General features: G+C 41.4%; 2 protein-coding genes across 2 annotated transcripts in view; one reads left to right on the top strand and one right to left on the bottom strand.

Moving 5' to 3' along the window:
• Nucleotides 1-20,488, top strand: part of rnf41l (ring finger protein 41, like) — a 389,670-nt gene that overhangs the window by 114,151 nt on the left and 255,031 nt on the right. The window lies entirely within an intron of this gene.
• Nucleotides 11,116-20,488, bottom strand: part of rad54b (RAD54 homolog B) — a 210,860-nt gene continuing 201,487 nt past the window's right edge. The window contains exon 14 of the mRNA XM_043688055.2: nt 11,116-11,446. Coding sequence (XP_043543990.1) covers nt 11,223-11,446 — 224 coding nt within the window. The 3' untranslated portion in view covers nt 11,116-11,222. The remainder of the gene's footprint in view (nt 11,447-20,488) is intronic.

Genomic DNA, 20,488 nt, shown 5'->3' on the forward strand with positions numbered 1-20,488 from the left:
GGCATTGGATAGTGCTTTAACCCATGAAAAAGTACATTGTGCAAGACGGCGAAAGAGCAAAGCAATCTTAGAAATGTGATAGAGAAATTGATGGAGTTCAATTTTAATAGTTTTGCTGGTAGTAGAACCCTGTTTTTAGCAAACCATTTGTGAAAACTTATATTTTGTAGTATTCCGAATTTTGAAATAATTGTAAACAAAGTCAGTTAAGTAAAATTACACATGTCAAATTTAATATTTGACCAATGCCAGAAAACTATACGTAATCAAATAAAGTTCAATATCCTCCAGAAGTTGCCTTTCAATTGAAATTCAGTCATGGTCTGTTTTAATGATAAAGATTAGTGTTATCAAAGATAAGTAAAAATAACAAGCTATAACATTTGGATATGGAACTCTAAATTTCCGAATCCCAGCCATTCCTGTGAATTTAGAATTGTCTTTAATAAAAAGTATACCTGGGTCATCGTCTGAGTACCGCTATTGGCTACTATGGGCTCTATTTGGGAGATGGAACGTGAAACATTCAGTGAGGTCACATGGTGGGTTCCTTCAAGTCACTGTAGGTCCTGCAAGAGCCTAGTTGCTGACTGCAGCATTTTGCCTTGCACTGGGCAGCTTACTCCAGCTATCTATGGCACCTAACAAGGGCAGTACTGGTGAGGCATGCATGCTGTCATCTGGAGTGAGGAGAGCAGGTGCCTTTCATATATTATTTTTCCTCTGAGACTGTCTCAACACACCTTGGGCTCTGCATGAGACAGTGCACGAGTAATGTGACACTCTGGAAGTTCCTGTCAATATTACATCCAGAGCTAAATATTATAACCATCCATCCATGGCTGGCTGCCATGAAAACTGCCTGGGGAAGTTCCATTAAGTTGGACACTGCTGTCTTATTTAGAAAGCTGACCACACATTCCACATTTGGCAAATAAGCCCCAATGATCTGCAAAACCCAGACACACTGGATTCCTCCACATTCCAAGCTATTAAATGCAAGGTAATTGACAGGCTGCCCAGCATACCAACTATTTTATGGTGTATTCCCACAGCTTTGCTAAACCAGGTTTTCAAAGTTTTCTGCAGCAGAGCTAGTATTTGATCAAGCTCTCCAGCAAGGTTAATATTTAGTCTTATCACGTGCACATCACAGAATTGCAGGCAGTGTTGTCCCAATTTGTCTGCTTTCTTTTTTCCAGACTAGTGTTGTTGAAGGACTCTAGGATTGATGCTGCATCTAATATATTGTACACACTGTTGCTGTAGTATGCTGACTTAATGTTTATTTTGTTGGAAGGGATACTGGTCAAATATGATGCTTTGGTCCAGATCCTGTCAAGTATTTGGTTGTTGCTGGGGTTACATTCACCCAGCCAAGTACAGGGTTTTCCATCATTCTGCTGACTTGTGTCTTGCAGATGATGAATAGAGTTAGGAAGTAAATTGTTCACTACAATATTCCAGTGTCCATCTTGTTATTGTAGCCACAGTATTTATAGGGCTGGCCCAATTAAGATCTTGGTCAATAGTTACCTACATGGATATGGATAATGAAGAATTCAGTGATAGTAATGCCAGTGAAAATCCAGGGGAAATGGTTATATTCTCTTTTGTTCAAGATGATCATTACCCATCAGCTAATTGCTCAGACATGTACTGAACACAAAAAGCAAGATATAATCCAACATGCTCAATTTTTACCCCCTTCATCAGTACAGTATTAGAAGGTGCCACTTGCAGTGCTATCAAGCAGAATTTGCTGAGCAATAATCTACTCAGTTTGGATTCTACCAGGGCCGCTCAGTTCCTAAATCTCATTACATCCCAAACATGGACAGAAGAGATGAATACATAGTGAGAGAAGAATGTTCACCCATGATGTCATGACAGTATTCGGCAGAATGTGGTATCAAAGTGCCTAAGCAAAACTAAAGGCAATAGAAATTGGGGAAATCTCCCCATCATTCATGTTTTAGTAGTGCAACGGAAGATGATTCTGATTGTTGGAAGTCATTCGCCTCAGAGCCAAGTCATCACTGGAATATTTCAGGGCAGTGTCCTAGGTACAACTATCTTCAGCAGCTTTATCAATTAGCTTCCCTATCATAAGGTCATAAGTTAGAATATTGTTGATAACAGTATAATATTCACCAGCATCCATAACTATTCAGATATTGATGTCAAAACATAGCAAAACCTGTACAACATTTAGGCTGGGGCTAATTGAAAGCTACTAGCATTTTTGCCACCAGGTAATGACCATCTGCCCTTGACATTCATTAGTGTTACCACTACAGAATCCCTGCACTATCAATAATTTAGTGGCTAACATTGACCAGAGGCTGAACTGGACAGCCTTATTAATACTGTAGCAACAAAAGCAGGTCAGAGGCTGGGACTACTGTGGCAAGTAACTCACTCCCAAAGCACAAGTCAAGAGTGTAATGGAATATTTTTCATTTGCCAATATCAGTGCAGCTTCAACAACACAAGAAATACAGTGTTAAAGTACCTATCTGAGGTCGCTCAGGAAATCCCTAATGGACTTGATCTGTAGCCTCTCTTGGTTCTTCTTGGAGATTGTACTCTGCGGTAATCTGGAATATAACTCTTACAGACAGTTTAGTTTAAATTATTACCTTTATTTACCAATGGCATAAATGTTACACTATAACATAGATACCTACAAGCCAGGCTTGAGCTGAGGCTCTAAAGCCTTTAGCAGAGGAGTGGTGCCAGCTCTTAACCCGAAGAGCTCTCTTTGGCTTAACACCCCCCCACCCCGCGCTTATTGCTGCAAACAAGCTAACTTTATACAGAAATTGATATTAAAATTACAAAAATGCTACATGTCCTTAATCAGATAAGCAGCAATAAAATGGTAAAAGTTTGCAGAGGAAGAGAAACTCTGACAGGTCTGAGTATGCTTGACTAATTAAGTTACATGCACATCAAAGTGGGAACCCTTGATCAAGTTTGGCCAATTGCTTTGGCTAGTACATCATAACAAGAGACTAGTCTAAATTATGTGGGAAAAGGTCATGAGGTAATCTTGCTCAGCTAACATGTTCAGTATCACTGTCCTACAAAATGGCTTTTTCCTTTTAAAATCATCTTAGATTCCCAGAATACAAATTAAATACATAACATTCCCAGATCTCAAACTCCAGGGAACAACACACACACACACATTCAATCCATGATAAGCCAATGCACACTCAAATCAGATCATAAAGAGTTAAACTTTCCACCAGCTTCCGTCCTGTCTCTCTCCCTCTCTCCATGTCCCTTGAACCCTTGGGTCAATGAATGTAATTTACAGAAAAATGTTTTCTCTTTCTCACTCACACATGAACATCTTCCAACTTTCAGCCTTCATGTTTTCCTAGCCTGTAAGGGTAATGAGACATTCACTTTCCAGAACAGTCAAGATGAGGGAGCTGAGTTTCATAAATTCAGACCTGCTCATTGTGGTACACATGAAAATGTATTAGGATTGTTCTATTATGTGCTTATTCCACTCAGCTTATTAAATTACAAGTTATTTTCCTATTGAGTATGAGCTTTGTTAAGAGTTTTTGATAGAACCAGAAGTTTTAGTTATCCGACATCCTACTGTGAAAATGTGCAATCTTCCAGCCCTGGGGTGAGAAGGAAGTACTGCCACACATTCCACAGTGAACAAATGTTATCACCTTGTTTACACCGACCCATTGACATTAACAAATATCTTTAATTCTTCTGAACAAATGCCACCCCCACCCCCACAACTGTGGTCAAGCACTTTCCCACATCTTCTGTAACAGATGTGTCACATCTAAAGCTACAAGCTTTCTCAACAGCAATCCATTTTCAACATTCACTCACCCCATGATTGGCGCATTATGATAGCAGTATGCACTGTCTACAAGATGCACTGTTTAAATTAATCTAGGTTCCCTTAACACACCTTCTAAACCAATTTTTATCATCTAGAAGGACAAGAGCATCAGGTACGTAGGTACACGACCCTTCTGCAAGTTCCATTTACAAGTCAGGATGGTGTATGCTTGAAGTATATCACTTCTCCTGGATTCCAATCCCAATATTAATGTGAGTGTTCCTACTCCCCAAACATTACACAAATTCCAAAAGGCAACTCAGCATCTTCTTCTCAAGGGCGTTTGGGAATGGGCAATAAATGCTGGCCTAGCAAGCAATACTCTATCTCACAACAGGACATTTTTAAAATAATATATAGACATTGAGTCTTTCAGTATGTGAAATGTTACAGTACCAACACAATGCACTGATTGCTGAATATTCTCACTTCTGACCTTATGATGGAAGGAACATCATTGGTAAAGCAATAATGTGATTGTTTGGATTCTGTGAAGACTCCTTGATGCCACACACTATCAAATGCTATCCTCATTTCATCTCTTGATTTCAGTCTTTTCTCCATGGTTTATTTGATAATCATGCATGAACCTAAAATAGCAAAACCTCCCTCCAACATTATCTTTCATTCTCTTCACTCTGCTATCCCTCTGCTATCTCTGGGATGAAGCTTCCTTATTGATTGTTCCTAAATCTCTACCCAAGATGATATGAAATGTGTCAATGGGGCCTTGATTGATCCATTCTTCATCTATATCATCCTCCTGAAAGAAAATCACCTTACTTAAATTTGATTCAAATTAAGAGTTAGTCTTATAAAGGACCCATGGAAGAAATTTACCTTCCCTGATGGGATGTATCACCAGGCCACAATCACAGCTTCAGTATGAGGACTATTTCACAAATATCATGCATTATTATTTACAATCACACTAAATGCACATGCCACTGTCAACAGAAATGAAAAACAAAATTTATATTGTCTGAACATATAGTATTGTTATTATTTTATTTAATATTTGAGAAAACACGTTCATATTTAAAAATATTTAGAAGATATTCACTTGATGGGTTTATTAGAAACATATTGTGTAGTGCAGAAGCACATTTATAATCTTTTACCTACATTGAGATAGGTGACCTTATCCAGTTCAGCAGTTGGGGATTATTTACCAGTATTATAACATAGGAACTGTCGAATTTCAACTTACAGTATCTGATTGTCATACCTGAGATTTTTCATGGAATAAGATGTTTTTTGTTTGAAACTAAAGACTGAAAATAACTGCCATGATCACCTAGCCACAGGTTGAGATAATTCCAGGAGACCCATACAGAATCAAATAACAGTCTGCACTAAAATTAGTGCTTTACCAAATAAATCAAAACCAGACAAGCGAATCAGTATCAAGAAATTTGTTTCTTCTGTTTTAAATTCATACTTGTATGATATTTCACATACTGAGATGAAAGGGTTATCTGAAAGATAGCTTGAGAAAACAATGAAGCTAGGCTGAGGAATATACACTGGGTTATATTGTGAACTGTATGAGAAATCGGTTCAATTGGGCCTGCATTTACTAGAGTTTAGGAGAATGAGAGGCATCTGACTGAAATGTATTTTAGACAGACGTGGTGCAGAGAAGGTGCTTCCCCACCTGATGAGCCTGAAGCGAGGGGTCACTGTCTCAGAATATGGAGTAGGTCATTTAAGACGGAGATAAGAAAATATTTCTTAACTCACAGGATGGTCAACTTGAGCAATTTTCTACCTCAGAAAGCTTTGGGGGCTATGTCACTGAGTATATTAAAGGAAGAGATTGATAAACTTTACTTTTTTTAAATTCACTAGTAGGAAGTGGAAATTGCTGTCTGGGTTAGTGTTTACTACCTGTCCCTGGTTAACCTTGAGAAGATGATGGTGAGCTGCCTTCTTGAACTGCTGCAATCCAGGTTCTTTTAGTGATGGAATTCTAGGATTTTGACCCAGCAACAGTGAAGGAATGACAATATATTTCCAAGTCAGGATAGTGAGTGGCTTGGAGGGGAATTTGCAGGTGGTGTTCCAATTTATCTGCTACTCTTGTTCTTCTGATGGAATTAGAATGTGTAATCTAAGGATCTTTTGCGAATATCTATATTACACCTTGCAGATAGTACACACTGCTGCTACTGAGTATCTATGGTGGAACAACTGAATGTTTGTGGATTTAGTGTCCTTAGTGGACTCCTTTATCCCAGATGGTGTCAAGCTTCTAGAGAGTTGTTGGGGTTGCACTGATCCAGGCAATGGGAAGTATTCTAATACACTCCTGACTTGTGTCTTGTCGCTGGCGGTTTTGGGGAGTCAGGTGTTGAGTTACTTGCCACAGCATTCCTAGCCTTTGACCTACTCTTATAACCAATGTACTTATGTGGCAAGTCTATTTCAATTTCTGGTCAATGATAATATTGATAGGAGGGGTTCGTGATGACAACAATATTAAATGTCAAGGGGTGGTGATTACATTGTCTCTTTTTGGAGATGGTCAGTGCATTGCATTGGTGGTGCATGTTACTTGCCACTTTTCAGTCCTGGTCTGGGCGGCATGATGGCACAGTGGTTAGCACTGCTGCCTCACAGCATCAGAGACCCGGGTTCAATTCCCGCCTCAGGCGACTCTGTGTGGAGTTTGCACATTCTCCCTGTGTCTGCGTGGGTTTCCTCCGGGTGCTCCGGTTTCCTCCCACAATCCAAAAATGTGCAGGTTAGGTGAATTGGCCAGGCTAAATTGCCCGTAGTGTTAGGTGAAGGGGTAAATGTAGGGGAATGGGTCTGGGTGGATTGCGCTTCGGCAGGTCGGTGTGGACTTGTTGGGCCGAAGGGCCTGCTTCCACACTGTAACGTAATCTAATACTGATCTTAAACACAGCACATCCCAAACATGCTGCAGCATAGCAAGCTATCCACACAATGGCATCAGTGGGATTTGAACCCACACCTCTTTAGAGATTGGAACCTTAATCCAGCACCTTACACCACTCTGCCACACCACCATTCCTGATGAAGAGCGTTTGCCTGAAATGTCGATTCTCCTGCTCCTTGGGTGCTGCCTGACCTGCTGTGCTTCTCCTGCACCATACACTTGACTCTAATCTTCAACATTTGCAGTCCTCACTTTCTCATAATTAAAATTCAATGTGAGGAGTTGGGTGGGTGGGTGGGATTATAAAGAACAAAGAATATTGCAGCACAGGAACAGGCCCTTTGGTCCTCCAAGCCTGTACCGATCCAGATCCTCTATCTAAACCTTGACCTATTTGGCAACGATTTGTATCCTTCTGCTCCTTGCCCATTCATGTATCTGTCTAGATTCACTTTGAATGATGTGATCATCCCTGCCTCTACCACCTCCACTAGCAACATGTTCAAAGCACCCACCACCCTCTGCATAAAGAACTTTCCATGCATATTTGACTTAACTTTTCCCCTCTCACCCTCGAACTCGTGACCCTAGTAACGGAGTCGCCCCACCCTGGGGAAAAAGCTTCTTGCTATCAACCCTGTCTATACTTCTCATGATTTTGTAGACCTTAATCAGGTCCCCCCTCAACCTCTGTCTTTCTAATGAAAATAATCCCAATATAATCAACCTCTCTTCGTAGCTAGTGCCCTCCATACCAGGCAACATCCCTGGTATGAACCTCCTCTGCACCCTCTCCAAAACATCCCCATCCTTCTGGTAATGTGGCAACCGGAACTGTATGCAGTATTCCAAATGTGGCTGAACTAAAGTCTTATACAACTGTAACATTAGTAATCTAATCTAATCTAATCTAATCGTTCAGTATTGCTGCATTAGTCAGTTGGAATACTATGAACAGTTCTGGTCGCTTTACCTAAGGAAATAAATATCGACATTGGAGGCAATCTAGAGAAAGTTCACTAGATCAATCCTGAGTTTGGAGGGATTTTCTTATGAGGAAATGTTGAAAAGGTTGGAGTTTCAGACAATGAGAGGATACCTTATTGAAACAGACAAGATTCTTAGGGAGCTTGACAGGGTAGATTCAGAGAGACTGTTTCCCTTTGAAAGTGTGTCTAGGAGCAGATGGCATCATTTGAGAGTTAGGGACTGCCCATTTAAACAGAGATGAAAGGATTTTTTTTTCCTCTGAGGGTGAATCTGTATAATTCTTTACTGCAGACTGCTGGGTTGATAACAACATTTCAAGACTGAGATATTAAGGGAATCGAGGGTTATGGGGAAAATGTCGAAAGTCAATTGAGGATCATCAGATCAGCCACAATCTCACTGAATGGCATAATGGACTCATTTGACTGAATGATCTACCTCTGTTCTTATGGTCTTATCATCCTATCTCCTGAAAAAGCCACTTTTTCAAGGTTATAAAAAATAAGACCTAAAACATATATTTTAAATTTGGAATATTTTAAATATATTTGCAGAGACAATCCTAGTAAATAACAAGATACAAAGACTGTACCTAGGCCTGATTTCAGTAAGTGTATGCTAAAACCACACTGCTAAATACTATTTGAGCAAACTTTCAAAGCGCAATTGAAGCAGCAGTAGGAATGCCAACAGTTACTTCAAGAGATGAAGTTTGGTGTTGGAGTCATGGAAGTGGCCCTGCAAGGGTACGAGATGCAGTCAGGTCCCGTGTCACACAAAATTCATGGAGGTGAGACAGTCCTGAATAAACACGTAAATTACTTGAAAGTTGCTACCTCGCAAACAGGGCAGGAGCAAAACATACCTGGCCCCTTAGAACAGCCAGAAAGACTATCAGAAACCGTGGGTTCTCCCTCTCTGTCGAGAAACCTCAGAATCCGAGATGGATGTAGCCTCAATAGCATTTCTGCCTGAAGAGAAGGAGGAGGCTCTCCCGAGACACTTGGCATAAGAGACGGGCTACGGTCTGGTACATACCGCTTATGTCCAAGTCAAGAGTTGGAGGTCTGAGGCAAAAATATCCCAGGAGAACCTACAAGAAGCAGCCTACATCCCCAGACTTTTTATCACGCAGCCCGGTAGTGGGGTGATGTAATGATTGGAACGAGGGCAAGGTTGGATCTCATTTCCAGTTGATCCAAAATCACATGCCTCTGCCAGTTATCTTACCCTTGTCAAAAATACCAACATGGATTCCCCTCGTTCTCAAATTGCCGAATAAAACTAATAGCATCTCAGAATTAGAGGCTTGGGGTCTAATATTACTTATAAATGTCAATTCTTGAATGATTTTAGTATGTGGTGCCACAGGGAAAGTAAGGCTCCTAATAACCCAACTGCTGCAGGTCCGCAAGCAGTCAGAAAGATTACTCATTGCTTTTCATTGGCCTCAATGTCATTCATTGGAAAAGGTAACAGATCTTTCCACATACTGGGCCCAATCTTCTACAGCAGGATCAACAAGACATGCTTCCCAAATAAAGACAAGGTGCCAGAAATGCTTACCCCAACTCAAAGGTGACTCTGTGAGCGAATTTTCTTCAATTGTGTACTGTTTTCTCTCATTGCCACTAAAATAACTGCAGAGGTCGGTATCCCATCACCAAGTCACCCTTTATTTACATGTGCACAGTACACAGGTTCTGACCAGCCAGCTCAGAGCAAGTCCCTAGAATGAGACTTTCTGAATCTCTTGTTTCTATGTAATCCAAGGTTCCCTGATTGGCTCAGGTTAACAACCACACTGCCGCGTGACCGAAGAACGCCTCATCTTCTGCATTGGGACCCTCCAACCCCATGGCATGTCTGTGGATTTCACCAGTTTCCTCATTTCCCCTCCCCCCCACTTTACTCCAGTTCCAACTTTACAGCTCAGCACCGTCCTCATGACCTGTCCCATCAGTCCTTATTCCTTTCCACCTATCTGCATCACCCCCCCGACCTATTATACTCTCAGCTACCTTACCCCCAGCCCCAGCCCCCTCCCATTTATCTCTCCACCCCCGAAGCTTCCAGCCTCATTCCTAATGAAGGGCTTTTGCCTGAAGTATCGATTCTCTGCTCCTCAGATGCTGCCTGACCTGCTATGCTTTTCCAGGACCACACTCTTGACTCTAATCTCCTGCATCTGCAATACTCACTTTCACCTCAGATTAACAACCTCAATCAAGGATCTCATAGTCAATGAGATCCACCTGGCCCCCGTTCCAATCACTACAGTAATGTTAATCTTCTCTGAGTTAACAATGAAATAGAGAACAATTGAACATCTTACAGGAAAACAGCCTTACTGAAAAGGCTTGCTGGATTGTCACTAGCATTACCATGAACAGTTTTGCAGACAGAGCAGATCTTTTAATGACTCTACAATTCACCAGCTCGCACAAATAAAAGTTATAGATTTTGTCTGAACGTAAGAATCTTTTATTTTCCCTTTCCAAATAAAGCATAAATCCACTTCTTTACATGATAAACTTCCCGCATATTGGCATGCTAGCTCCCCCATTAGTTGAACAAGTAAATTCAGACCTTATTTTTTATGAAGTATAACCAGGAAGGTTTGATCCCTGACCAGTGATGAGCTAGTTGAGCGAAATTCTCCTAACTGCTTCAGGGCTAGGGTGGAATCCGATTTGGTCTCTATCAAATTCGCTACCTACAGGACAAAGGTTTTTTAAAATTAAATTATCAGCTGTAGAGCTTTGCGATGTCCTGGAGATGCGAAATTTGTTATACAAGTACAGTTTATTTCTAGCCAATGACCCCTACTGGAAAGAATGTGTGGAGTGTCTGTCAACAGCGAGCTAGAATCAGAACTATACTTATGATCACCAGAGCTTACAACCATACAGAATATTTTATAGCAAACTGCAAAGTAAACAAAATTTACTCACGATGTCTGTTTTAACAGTCTCTATGACTTCCAGCAAACAGAATTAGTGTCTGTAAAACCATTTCTACTCACTCTCATTACTAGAGTCTCCTGACATGATTGGCAGGGCAAGTATCCAATTCTAAGGCCCCAAGATGATATGTCAATTTGCTATGCAAAAATAATGGGGCACGAACTGACAATGTCAATATTATCACACTAAGTCAGCATCAGAGTGGTTGGTCTGAGAAATAGTTGGAATTAAGGGATGGTGTTGGGATGGGCTGAAGGGAGTTTATTCTAGTCAAACTGATGGATTGCTGACTCTACTTGTTTAAATCAGTGATATCAAGTTCATAAACTGCAAAAAACAAATACAAAGTAAACCCCATGAACTCAGACAGGGTGAGTACAGTGCCAAAATATTTATCCAGAACTTATAACCAAGTTTCTAAAAAAGGGTAAATCCAATTACAAATTTAATTGCATGTGTACATATTTTCATCCTTTCCTCAGCTGGATATGGCCGATGGTTTTGTTGTGTTTTGAAAGATGAAGGTGATATTTTCTTTAGCTTTTTCAAGAACAGGATCAGGGAAGTGTTGAGTTTCTCCAGAAAAATGTTTCCAGTACATCAGATCTGACATAGAGAGGTGTTTTTGGGCATCAGACTTCTCTGAAGTATGGCCAAGTTGACAGGCTCTAGGAGTTGCAGCCTTTTTAGTAGTGAGATTATCTGGAATGAAAGCATGAATTCATTTAAATATTAGAGATTCGGTTGAATGTTTTTATATTTTCAGAACAGTTCTGACAGTTAAAACTGGTGAAGTTCAACCTTTGGTATGACACATTATCAAGCATTCACATTGGGGAATTTCAGAAAGATGATGATGATAATGCAACTAAAATGAGGGTAACCAGAGCCTGTAGTAAGAGAAAGGACCTTAAGGGAGGGTAAATCAGGAGACAGAAATGTAAAGAGTGGCTTGAAAGAAACAGAAATGGAAAATCAGGAAACAATTCAAATCAAGTAATACTGGAAAAAAAGGCAGCAGAATCTGAGAAAAGCAAACAAACTGATTTTTAAAAGGTCTCAGAATGAAATATACCACAGTAAGGCACAATTAACGTACTGCACATTCAATATATCAACAAGAGTAAAGGGAGAGTTTCCAGGCCAATCTTTAAATCTACTTATGTGCTGTAATTTATATAATAGTTTGGCCTTTTAGACAGTGTGATAACATCAGGATGATGATGCTTTGAACAAAATTACTTCACTGTCGGCCAACTATTTAACTGACCACTGAACATTCCAGTTCTGCATCAGTGATACTAAGGAAGATTCAGCAGTCAAGCAACATAGCTAAATCCAGTAATGCAAAGAAAACTGCTGGTGCCAGTGAACAACATGCATGTCTGCGTAGGAAAATTTTAACTTTTTTTCACATTAATCCCATAATGAAGCAGACTAATGCCAGAACCAGCGAGAGAGATTGATGGAAATTATTTATGTTTTCTAGATTAGGCAATAAAAATAAATCCGGAACTAAATTGGGGATATGGATTAAACTCATGTTGGCAGATTTGGGTCAGTCTGTTATCCCAATATATGATAAAGAATAGGACTGTGTGTGTGTATTTGTGGGTAAGAAAGTCTAAATCTTCAATTTGTATAAGCCTAAAATAGTTGGTAGTTGACAATAAAATGAAACCTACAGCTTGAAATATTCAGAAGCTAGCCTTAAGCAAGGTTTTGCAGTGAAAGAGCAGACTAATTAAGAACCAGCTGAAATTAGACTCTCATCGATTGACTAAGCTAGGCCTTTATGTTCAGAGTGTATACATTCAGCAAGCAAACTGAGTTCAAGTTAAGACTGAGTGCATGCATTTTCTGGGTAAGAAAGTTTAAAATTTCAATTTTTACAAATCTGATTCAGTTTAATTTAGTTTGTTGTTGGCATGAAACTGAAATCTACTGTTTAAATTCTAATGGCGCTAACCTTAAAAGATTTCTTTTTTCCAAACTTTGCAGTGAAAGAGCAAATTAATTAAGAATCATCTGAAACTAGAACATCATTAAGTGACTCAGATAGACCCTTTAAGTTGTGAGCAAATACAGGTAGCCAACTTAATGCAACTTAGCTCCTGAAAGTGCAATGTGCATTAGAGTGCTGTAGTTGAGCATCTCAAGGAGTTAAATGGAGAAAGGAGTGGGGTGTTTGATTGTTTTTACAGAAATAAAGCAGCTGATTGGTTAAATTAACAATTTCCTTTCCAGAGACATAGATGATGTTCACCGCATAGGCATTAGCAACCATTTTGTGCCTATAAAACAACTGATTGTTGAGTATTTCTAGTCTTTAGAGTAAAACTAAACTACATAGTTTGTTTAGGTTGCCAGTTCTTTTTCTTTAATTTTTTTATAAATACTTTGCTAGGTTTAAAATCAGTGGGAAAAATAATTAGACTAAACAATAAAGAGCAAGGATAAATGAAATATAATATGATAGAGATGGTAGGTCACGTGCTGCATTTCTACGTGGCATATAGGAGCTGCTGGATGCCAAGGTGATCCAGACTGAACATATTTGCAGCTTGAGCAACTTTGGACCCAAGTTGAGGATCTGGAGACCAAGCTGCAGACCTTATTCCAGGAAAAAGTACCTGGGCTCTTTAATCCAAGAAACAATGACAACCCTCATTCACATTTGTTCTGCGATCAGGAACTGGAGGCTGCGACTGCATGAAAGACAGATACAGGACCCAAAGGATAACTTTTGAGGAGCCTCAGCCCAGCAACTGTCTGACAATAATGAAAGCTGGATGGATGGAAGCAGGGAGTCCAAGGAGGCTGAAGGAACTGACAATGGCAACATGATACAAGGAACCATTCAAATGGGGGAGTCAATACGAATATAATGTTGTCAGGGGAAAATATAATTAAGGATATAAACACTTGGCATTCATCAGCATGAATCCTGAAGGCTGTGTTGCCTGCCTGGTTACAGGTTAAGAACATCTCCTCAGGACTGAGGAACTTGGAAAAGAAGGTAAGAATTCAGCTGTTGTATACATTGATACCAACAGCTTAGATGGGAAGGAGGATCTGCAGAAAGATTTTGAACAGATAGCAGCTAAACTAAAAAGCAGAACCTCCAAGTTAATAATCTCAAGATTACTAACTGAGCCACAGGCAAATAAATATAAGGTAAATAAAGTGAAGTAACTAAATATAGTGTAAAGTATCAAGCTTTATCCCCCAAGGTGGAGGGACTAATTACTGGGGAACACAGGTTCAAGGCGCGAGGAGGGAAGTTTAAAAGAGATGTACATGGCACACTCAAAGGTGGTGGTGAGTGCCTGGAACACGCTGCCAGAGGTGGTGGTCAAAGCAGACATAATAGCAGCATTCAGAAAGCACCTGGATGAATACTTGAATACAAAGGGAACGGGGGATACGGATTCTGTAAGTGAAGACAGGTTTAGTATGGAAAGGCAAAATGTGTCAGCGCAGGCTTGGAGGGCCAAAGGACCTGTTCCGGTGCCATATTATTCTTTGCTCTAAATGCGTGGCTGAATGATTGGTGTACAAGGAAAAGGTTTCAGTGCACAGGGTACTGGCACCAGTACTGGGATAGAAGGGAACTGTTACTGTGTAATGGGCTTCACTTCAATAATGCTGGGAACAGTGTCGTGGTGAATAGCTAGTTTGTAGAGAGAGCATTAATCTAATTGATGGGGTGGGGAGAAGATTGGAGGAGGGTTCTGGAGAAGAGACACATTGGCTGATAAAGCAGAAGACTAGGGCAACATTATAAGGCAGTTAATTAGGCAATGATTCCCAGAATGGGACTGCAATGGACAGAGTGCATAAACCTTTAAAAAACGCAAATATGGTCAAAGTGAGAAAGAATGGCAACAAGGCCAAATTAATGGCTCTTTACTTCAATGCACATAAAATTCAGAAGAACATAAATGAATTATTTCAAATAGAATAGAACAGTAATTAATGGGTATGATCTTATAGCCACTATAGACAGTTACATGGAGATCAAAGCTGGGAAACAAATATTCACAAGTTTCTGACTTTTCAAAGGGCAAGATTTCAAAATTTTGGTGTGGTGGAGTAACTTTGTGAATATAGAATGGAATAAACATGATAGCAAGAAATGATCTGCATTGGAAAATGTAGAATCATGGTTGGCGGTAAGAAATAATAAATGGGAAAAAAAAAGACATTAGTGGGAGCATTCTATTGGAAGACCAGAAAAGGTTTGCTAGATGATCTTGAGTATGAAAGGATATTCTTGAGGAAAGGTTGAGTAGACTGGGCATGTACTCCATTGAGTTTAGAAGAATGATACATGATCTTTTCGAAACATACAAGATTCTTAAGGGTTTTGTGAAGGTAACTGTGGAAAGGTTGTTGCCCCTTGTAGGAGGAGTCTGGGACATATGATCATAATTTCGGAGTAAGGGAGTGGCTATTTAAAAAAGATGAGGAGGAATTTCTTCCTTAGAGGGTGGTGAATGTGCGGAACTCTGTGCCACAGCAGGCTGCAGAGGTTAGATATTTAAGAATATTCAAAGCTTAGATGGAGTCACACATAGAAAGCGTAGTAAAGGAGATGTTTGGGACGTTTGCCTTTATTTGGTCAGTGCATTGAATATGTCATGTTGTGACTGTACAGGACATTGATTAGGCCACTTTTGGAATACTGTGTTCAATTCTGGTCTCGTTGCTGTAGGAAAGCTGTAGTTCAACTTGAAAGGGTTCAGAGAAGATTTACAAGCATGTTGCCAGGGTTGGAGAGTTTGAGCTATAAAGAGAGGCTGAATAGACTAGGGGTATTTTCCCTGGAGCATTGGAGGCTGGAGGGTGACCTTATGGAGGTTTATAAAATCTGACAGGCATGAATAGGGTGAATAGCCAATGCCTTTTCCCAGGCTAGGGGAGTCCAAAACTAGAGGACACAGGTTTAAGGTGAGAGGGAAGGAGATAAAAGGACCTAAGGGGCAACCTTTTTACGCAGAGGGTGGTGGGTGCTTGAAATGAACTGCCAATAGACATGATGGAAGCTGGTACAATTACAACATTTAAAAGGGAGATGGATGGCTACATGAATAGGAAGGGTTTAGATGGATATGGTCCAAATACTGGCAAATGGGTCTAGATTAATTTAGTTGAAACTTTATTGCTGGAACAGCACAGCAGGTCAGGCAGCATCCAGGGAACAGGAGATTCGACGTTTCGGGCACAGGCCCTTCTTCAGGAATGAGCAGAGAGTGTTCAGCAGGAGAAGATAAAAGGTAGGGAGGAGGGACTTGGAGGAGGGGAGTTGGAAATGTGATAGGTGGAAAGAGGTCAAGGTGAGGGTGATAGGTCGGAGTAGGGTGGAGGCGGAGAGGTCAAGAAGAAGACTGCAGGTCAGGAAGGCGGTGCCGGGCTGGAAGGATCCGGCTGAGACAAGGTGGGGGGAGGGGGGATGAAGAAACTGGTGAAGTCCAAGTTCATCCCCTGCGGTTGGAGGGTTCCCAGTCGGAAGATAAGACGCTCCTCCTCCGACCGTCGGGTTGTTGTGGTTTGGCGGTGGATGAGTCCAATGACCTGCATATCCTCGGTGGAGTGGGAGGGGGAGTTGAAATGCTGTGCCACAGGTTGGTTGGGTTGGTTCGTCCGGGTGGCCCAGAGGTGCTCCCTGAATCGCTCCGCAAGTAGGCGGCCTGTCTCCCCAATATAGAGGAGGCCACACCGGCTGCAGCGGATGCAGTAGATGATGTGGGTGGAGGTGCAGGTGAATCTGTGGCGGATATGGAAGTTTCCCTTGGGGCCTTGGAGAGAAGTGAGGGGGGAGGTGTGGGCGCAAGTGTTGCACCTCCTGCGGTTGCAAGGGAAGGTGCCGGGAGTGGTGGTTGGGTCGGTGGGGGGTGTGGATCTGACAAGGGAGTCGCGGAGGGAGTGGTCTCTACGGAAAGCTGATAGGGGAGGGGAGGGAAATATATCCTTGGTGCTGGGGTCTGTTTGGAGGTGGCGGAAGTGACGGCGGATGATGCGCTGTACATGGAGATTGGTGGGGTGGTAGGTGAGGACCAGTGGGGTTCTGTCCTGGTGGCGGTTGGAGGGGCGGGGCTCAAGGGCGGAGGAGCGGGAAGTGGAGGAGATGCGGTGGAGGGCACCGTCGACCACGTCGGGGGGGAAATTGCGGTCCTTGAAGAAGGAGGCCATCTGTGTTGTACGTATTTTGAACTGGTCCTCCTGGGAGCAGATGCGGCGGAGACGAAGGAATTGGGAGAATGGGATGGCGTTTTTACAGGGGGCAGGATGGGAGGAGGTGTAGTCCAGGTAGCTGTGGGAGTCGATCATCTCAAGGTCACAAGCGTTTTCTATAGTTTTGCTAAGCATGAGTTTCTCACCATGAGTGGCAGGCTGCCAGTTAAGGGGGTTAACACTTGTGAAGCACCTTAGTGAGACCACAAAACATCATATTATGCCTTAGTGCCTTTTTTCCCCTCAACCAGAGCTACCTGGCTTATATTACTTCTGTCTAGCCTTGATGATTACTGTAGGCACAAAGTCCGAAAGCATGTCATGGTTGATAGCAAACCTCAATTCAGTCAAGGGGTCTTTTCAGAATTCTCAGAACAGTAAAGAAAAGGCAGCCTCCAATACCTGTACAGGTGTTTGGACATGGTCAATTAGCTGGTTTGGAGTGGTCAGATTCAGAATCCTCTCCCAGTAATGTAATGGAACCGAACCGACAAGGGAGCAAGCTATCCTAGATTAATTTAGGTGATCTGGTTGTCGTGGACAAGTTGGACTAAAGGGTCTGTTTCCATGTTATACAACTCTGTGACAGATTTTTTTTATATAAGTAAGAGAATCAAGGATTATGGAGAAAAAGCAGGAAGTGGAATTGAAGGTTCCCAGATTAGCCATGGCCTCAATGAATGGTGGAGCAGACTTGACAGGCTGAATGGTCTACTTATGGTCTTCTGATAATTATATAAACATGATGCACTTAAATATTTTGTGACTTGAAATACAGGTTGGAATCTTTTAAGGCCATGTGACTTGGGCTATGATGAAATTTGATGCAGAATCAGATGAAAAGTTTGAAAGAATCATCTCAAGGTCACAAGCGTTTTCTATAGTTTTGCTAAGCATGAGTTTCTCACCATGAGTGGCAGGCTGCCAGTTAAGGGGGTTAACACTTGTGAAGCACCTTAGTGAGACCACAAAACATCATATTATGCCTTAGTGCCTTTTTTCCCCTCAACCAGAGCTACCTGGCTTATATTACTTCTGTCTAGCCTTGATGATTACTGTAGGCACAAAGTCCGAAAGCATGTCATGGTTGATAGCAAACCTCAATTCAGTCAAGGGGTCTTTTCAGAATTCTCAGAACAGTAAAGAAAAGGCAGCCTCCAATACCTGTACAGGTGTTTGGACATGGTCAATTAGCTGGTTTGGAGTGGTCAGATTCAGAATCCTCTCCCAGTAATGTAATGGAACCGAACCGACAAGGGAGCAAGCTATCCTAGACCTGGTCCTGTGTTATGAGACAGAATAATTAATGATATCATAGTTTGGGATTCTCCTGAAAGGCGCAATCACAGTATTGTTGAATTTAGAATACAGATGGACAGTGTGAAGATAAAATCCAATACCATGATTCTGTGCTTAAACAAGGGAAGCTACACAGGATGAGGGAGGACTTGGCTAATGTAGACTGGAAACAAAGACTTTATGGTGGGACAGTTGACGAGCAGTGGAGGACTTTCAAAGCAATTTTTCAAAGTGCTCAGCAGAAGCATATTCCAATGAAAAGGAAGGACTGTAAGAAAAGGGGTAATCTGCCATGGGTGTCTCAGGAAATAAGGAAGGCTAACAAATTGAAAGAGAAGGCATACAAAGTGTCCAAGCTCAGCGGGAAACAAGAAGATTGGGAAAGCATTAAAGGTTAATAGAAAGCCAGAAAAAGAGCTATAAAAAAAATTAAGACAGAACATGAGAAAAAAACTGGCACAGAATATAAAGACAGCTAGCAAATGTTTCTATAAATATATAAAATGAACAGGAGTGACTAAAATAAATCTTGGTCTTTTAGAGGATGAACAAAGAATTACGAAAATTACAGCACAGGATCAGGCCCTTTGGCCCTCTAAGCCTGCACCGATCCAGATCCTCTATCTAAACCTGTTAACTATTATCTAAGGATCTGTATCCCTCTGTTTCCTGCCCATTCATGTATCTGTCCAGATACATCTTAAATGACGGCATCATGCCCACCTCTACCACCTCCGCAAGCAACGCGTTCCAGGCACCCACCACCCTCTGTGTAAAGAGCTTTCCATGCAGATCTCCCTTAAACCTTTCCCCTCTCACCTTGAACTCATGACCCCTAGTAATTGAGTCCCTCCAATCTGGGAAAATGCTTCTTGCTATCCATCCTATCTATACCTCTCAGGATTTTGTAGATCTCAATCAGGTCCCCCAAACCCCCAACTTCTGTCTTTCTAATGAAAATAATCCGAATCTACTCAACTACTCTTCATAGCTAGTGCCCTCCATACCAGGCAACATCCTGTTGAACCTCCTCTGCACCCTCTCCAAAGCATCCAAATCCTTTTGGTGATATGGCGACCAGAACTGGATGCAGTATTCTAAATGTGGCCGATCCAAAGTCCTGTACAACTGTAACATGACCAGCCAACTCTTGTACTCAATACCCTGTCCAATGAAGTATGCCTTCTTGACTACTTTATCGACCTGCATTGCCACCTTCAGGATACAATGGCCTTAACACCCAGATCCCTCTATACATCCATTATCCCCAGGACTTTTCCATTTACCATATAGTTCACTCTTGAATTGGATCTTCCAAAATGAAAACCTCATATTTGCTCAGGTTGAACTCCTTCTGCCAGTTCTCTGCCCAACTCTCCAATCTATATATATTCTGCTGCATTTTCTGACAGTCCCTTCACTATGTGCCACTCCACTAATCTTAGTGTCATCTGCAAACTTGGTAATCAGACGACTTATACCTTCCTCCAGATCATTTATGTCTATCACAAACAACAATGGTCTCAACATGGATTCCTGTAGAACACCACTGGTCACAGTTCTCCATTTTGAGAAACTCCCTTCCACTACTACTCTCTCTTCTGCTGGCCAGCCAGTTCTCTATACATCTAGCTTGAACACCCTGGACCCCATGTGACTTCACTTTCTCCATCAGCCTACATGGGGAATCTTATCAAACGCCTTACTGAAGTACATGTATATGACATCTACAGCCCTTCCTTCATCAATCAACTGTGTCACTTTCTCAAAGAATTCAATTAAATTGGTAAGACCTGACCTTTCCTGCACAAAACCATGTTTCCTATCACTGATAAGCCCATTTTCTTCCAAATGTAAATAGATCCTATTCCTCAGTATCTTCTCCAGCAGCTTCCCTACCACTGACATCAGGCTCAACAGTCTATAATTAATCTAGATTATTCCAGCTAGCCTTCTTAAACAAAAGGACACTATTAGCAATTCTCCAGTCCTCCAGGACCTCACCCATGTTCAAGGATGCTGCAAAGATATCTGTTAATGCTAAAGGTCTGTTAATCATAGAGTATGATGAAATGGCCAGGGCATTGAATAGGTATTTTGTGTCAGTCTTCACAGTGAAGGACACGAATAACATGCCTTTAATTGACAAAGAGACAAAAGTAGTTGAGGATCTGGAACAAATCATTATCATGGAAGTAGTAGTGTTAG

Source organism: Chiloscyllium plagiosum, unplaced genomic scaffold, assembly GCF_037043375.1.
Source record: "Chiloscyllium plagiosum isolate Xiang-an unplaced genomic scaffold, Cpla_swu_hap1 HiC_scaffold_4, whole genome shotgun sequence".
Classification (NCBI taxonomy): domain Eukaryota; kingdom Metazoa; phylum Chordata; class Chondrichthyes; order Orectolobiformes; family Hemiscylliidae; genus Chiloscyllium; species Chiloscyllium plagiosum.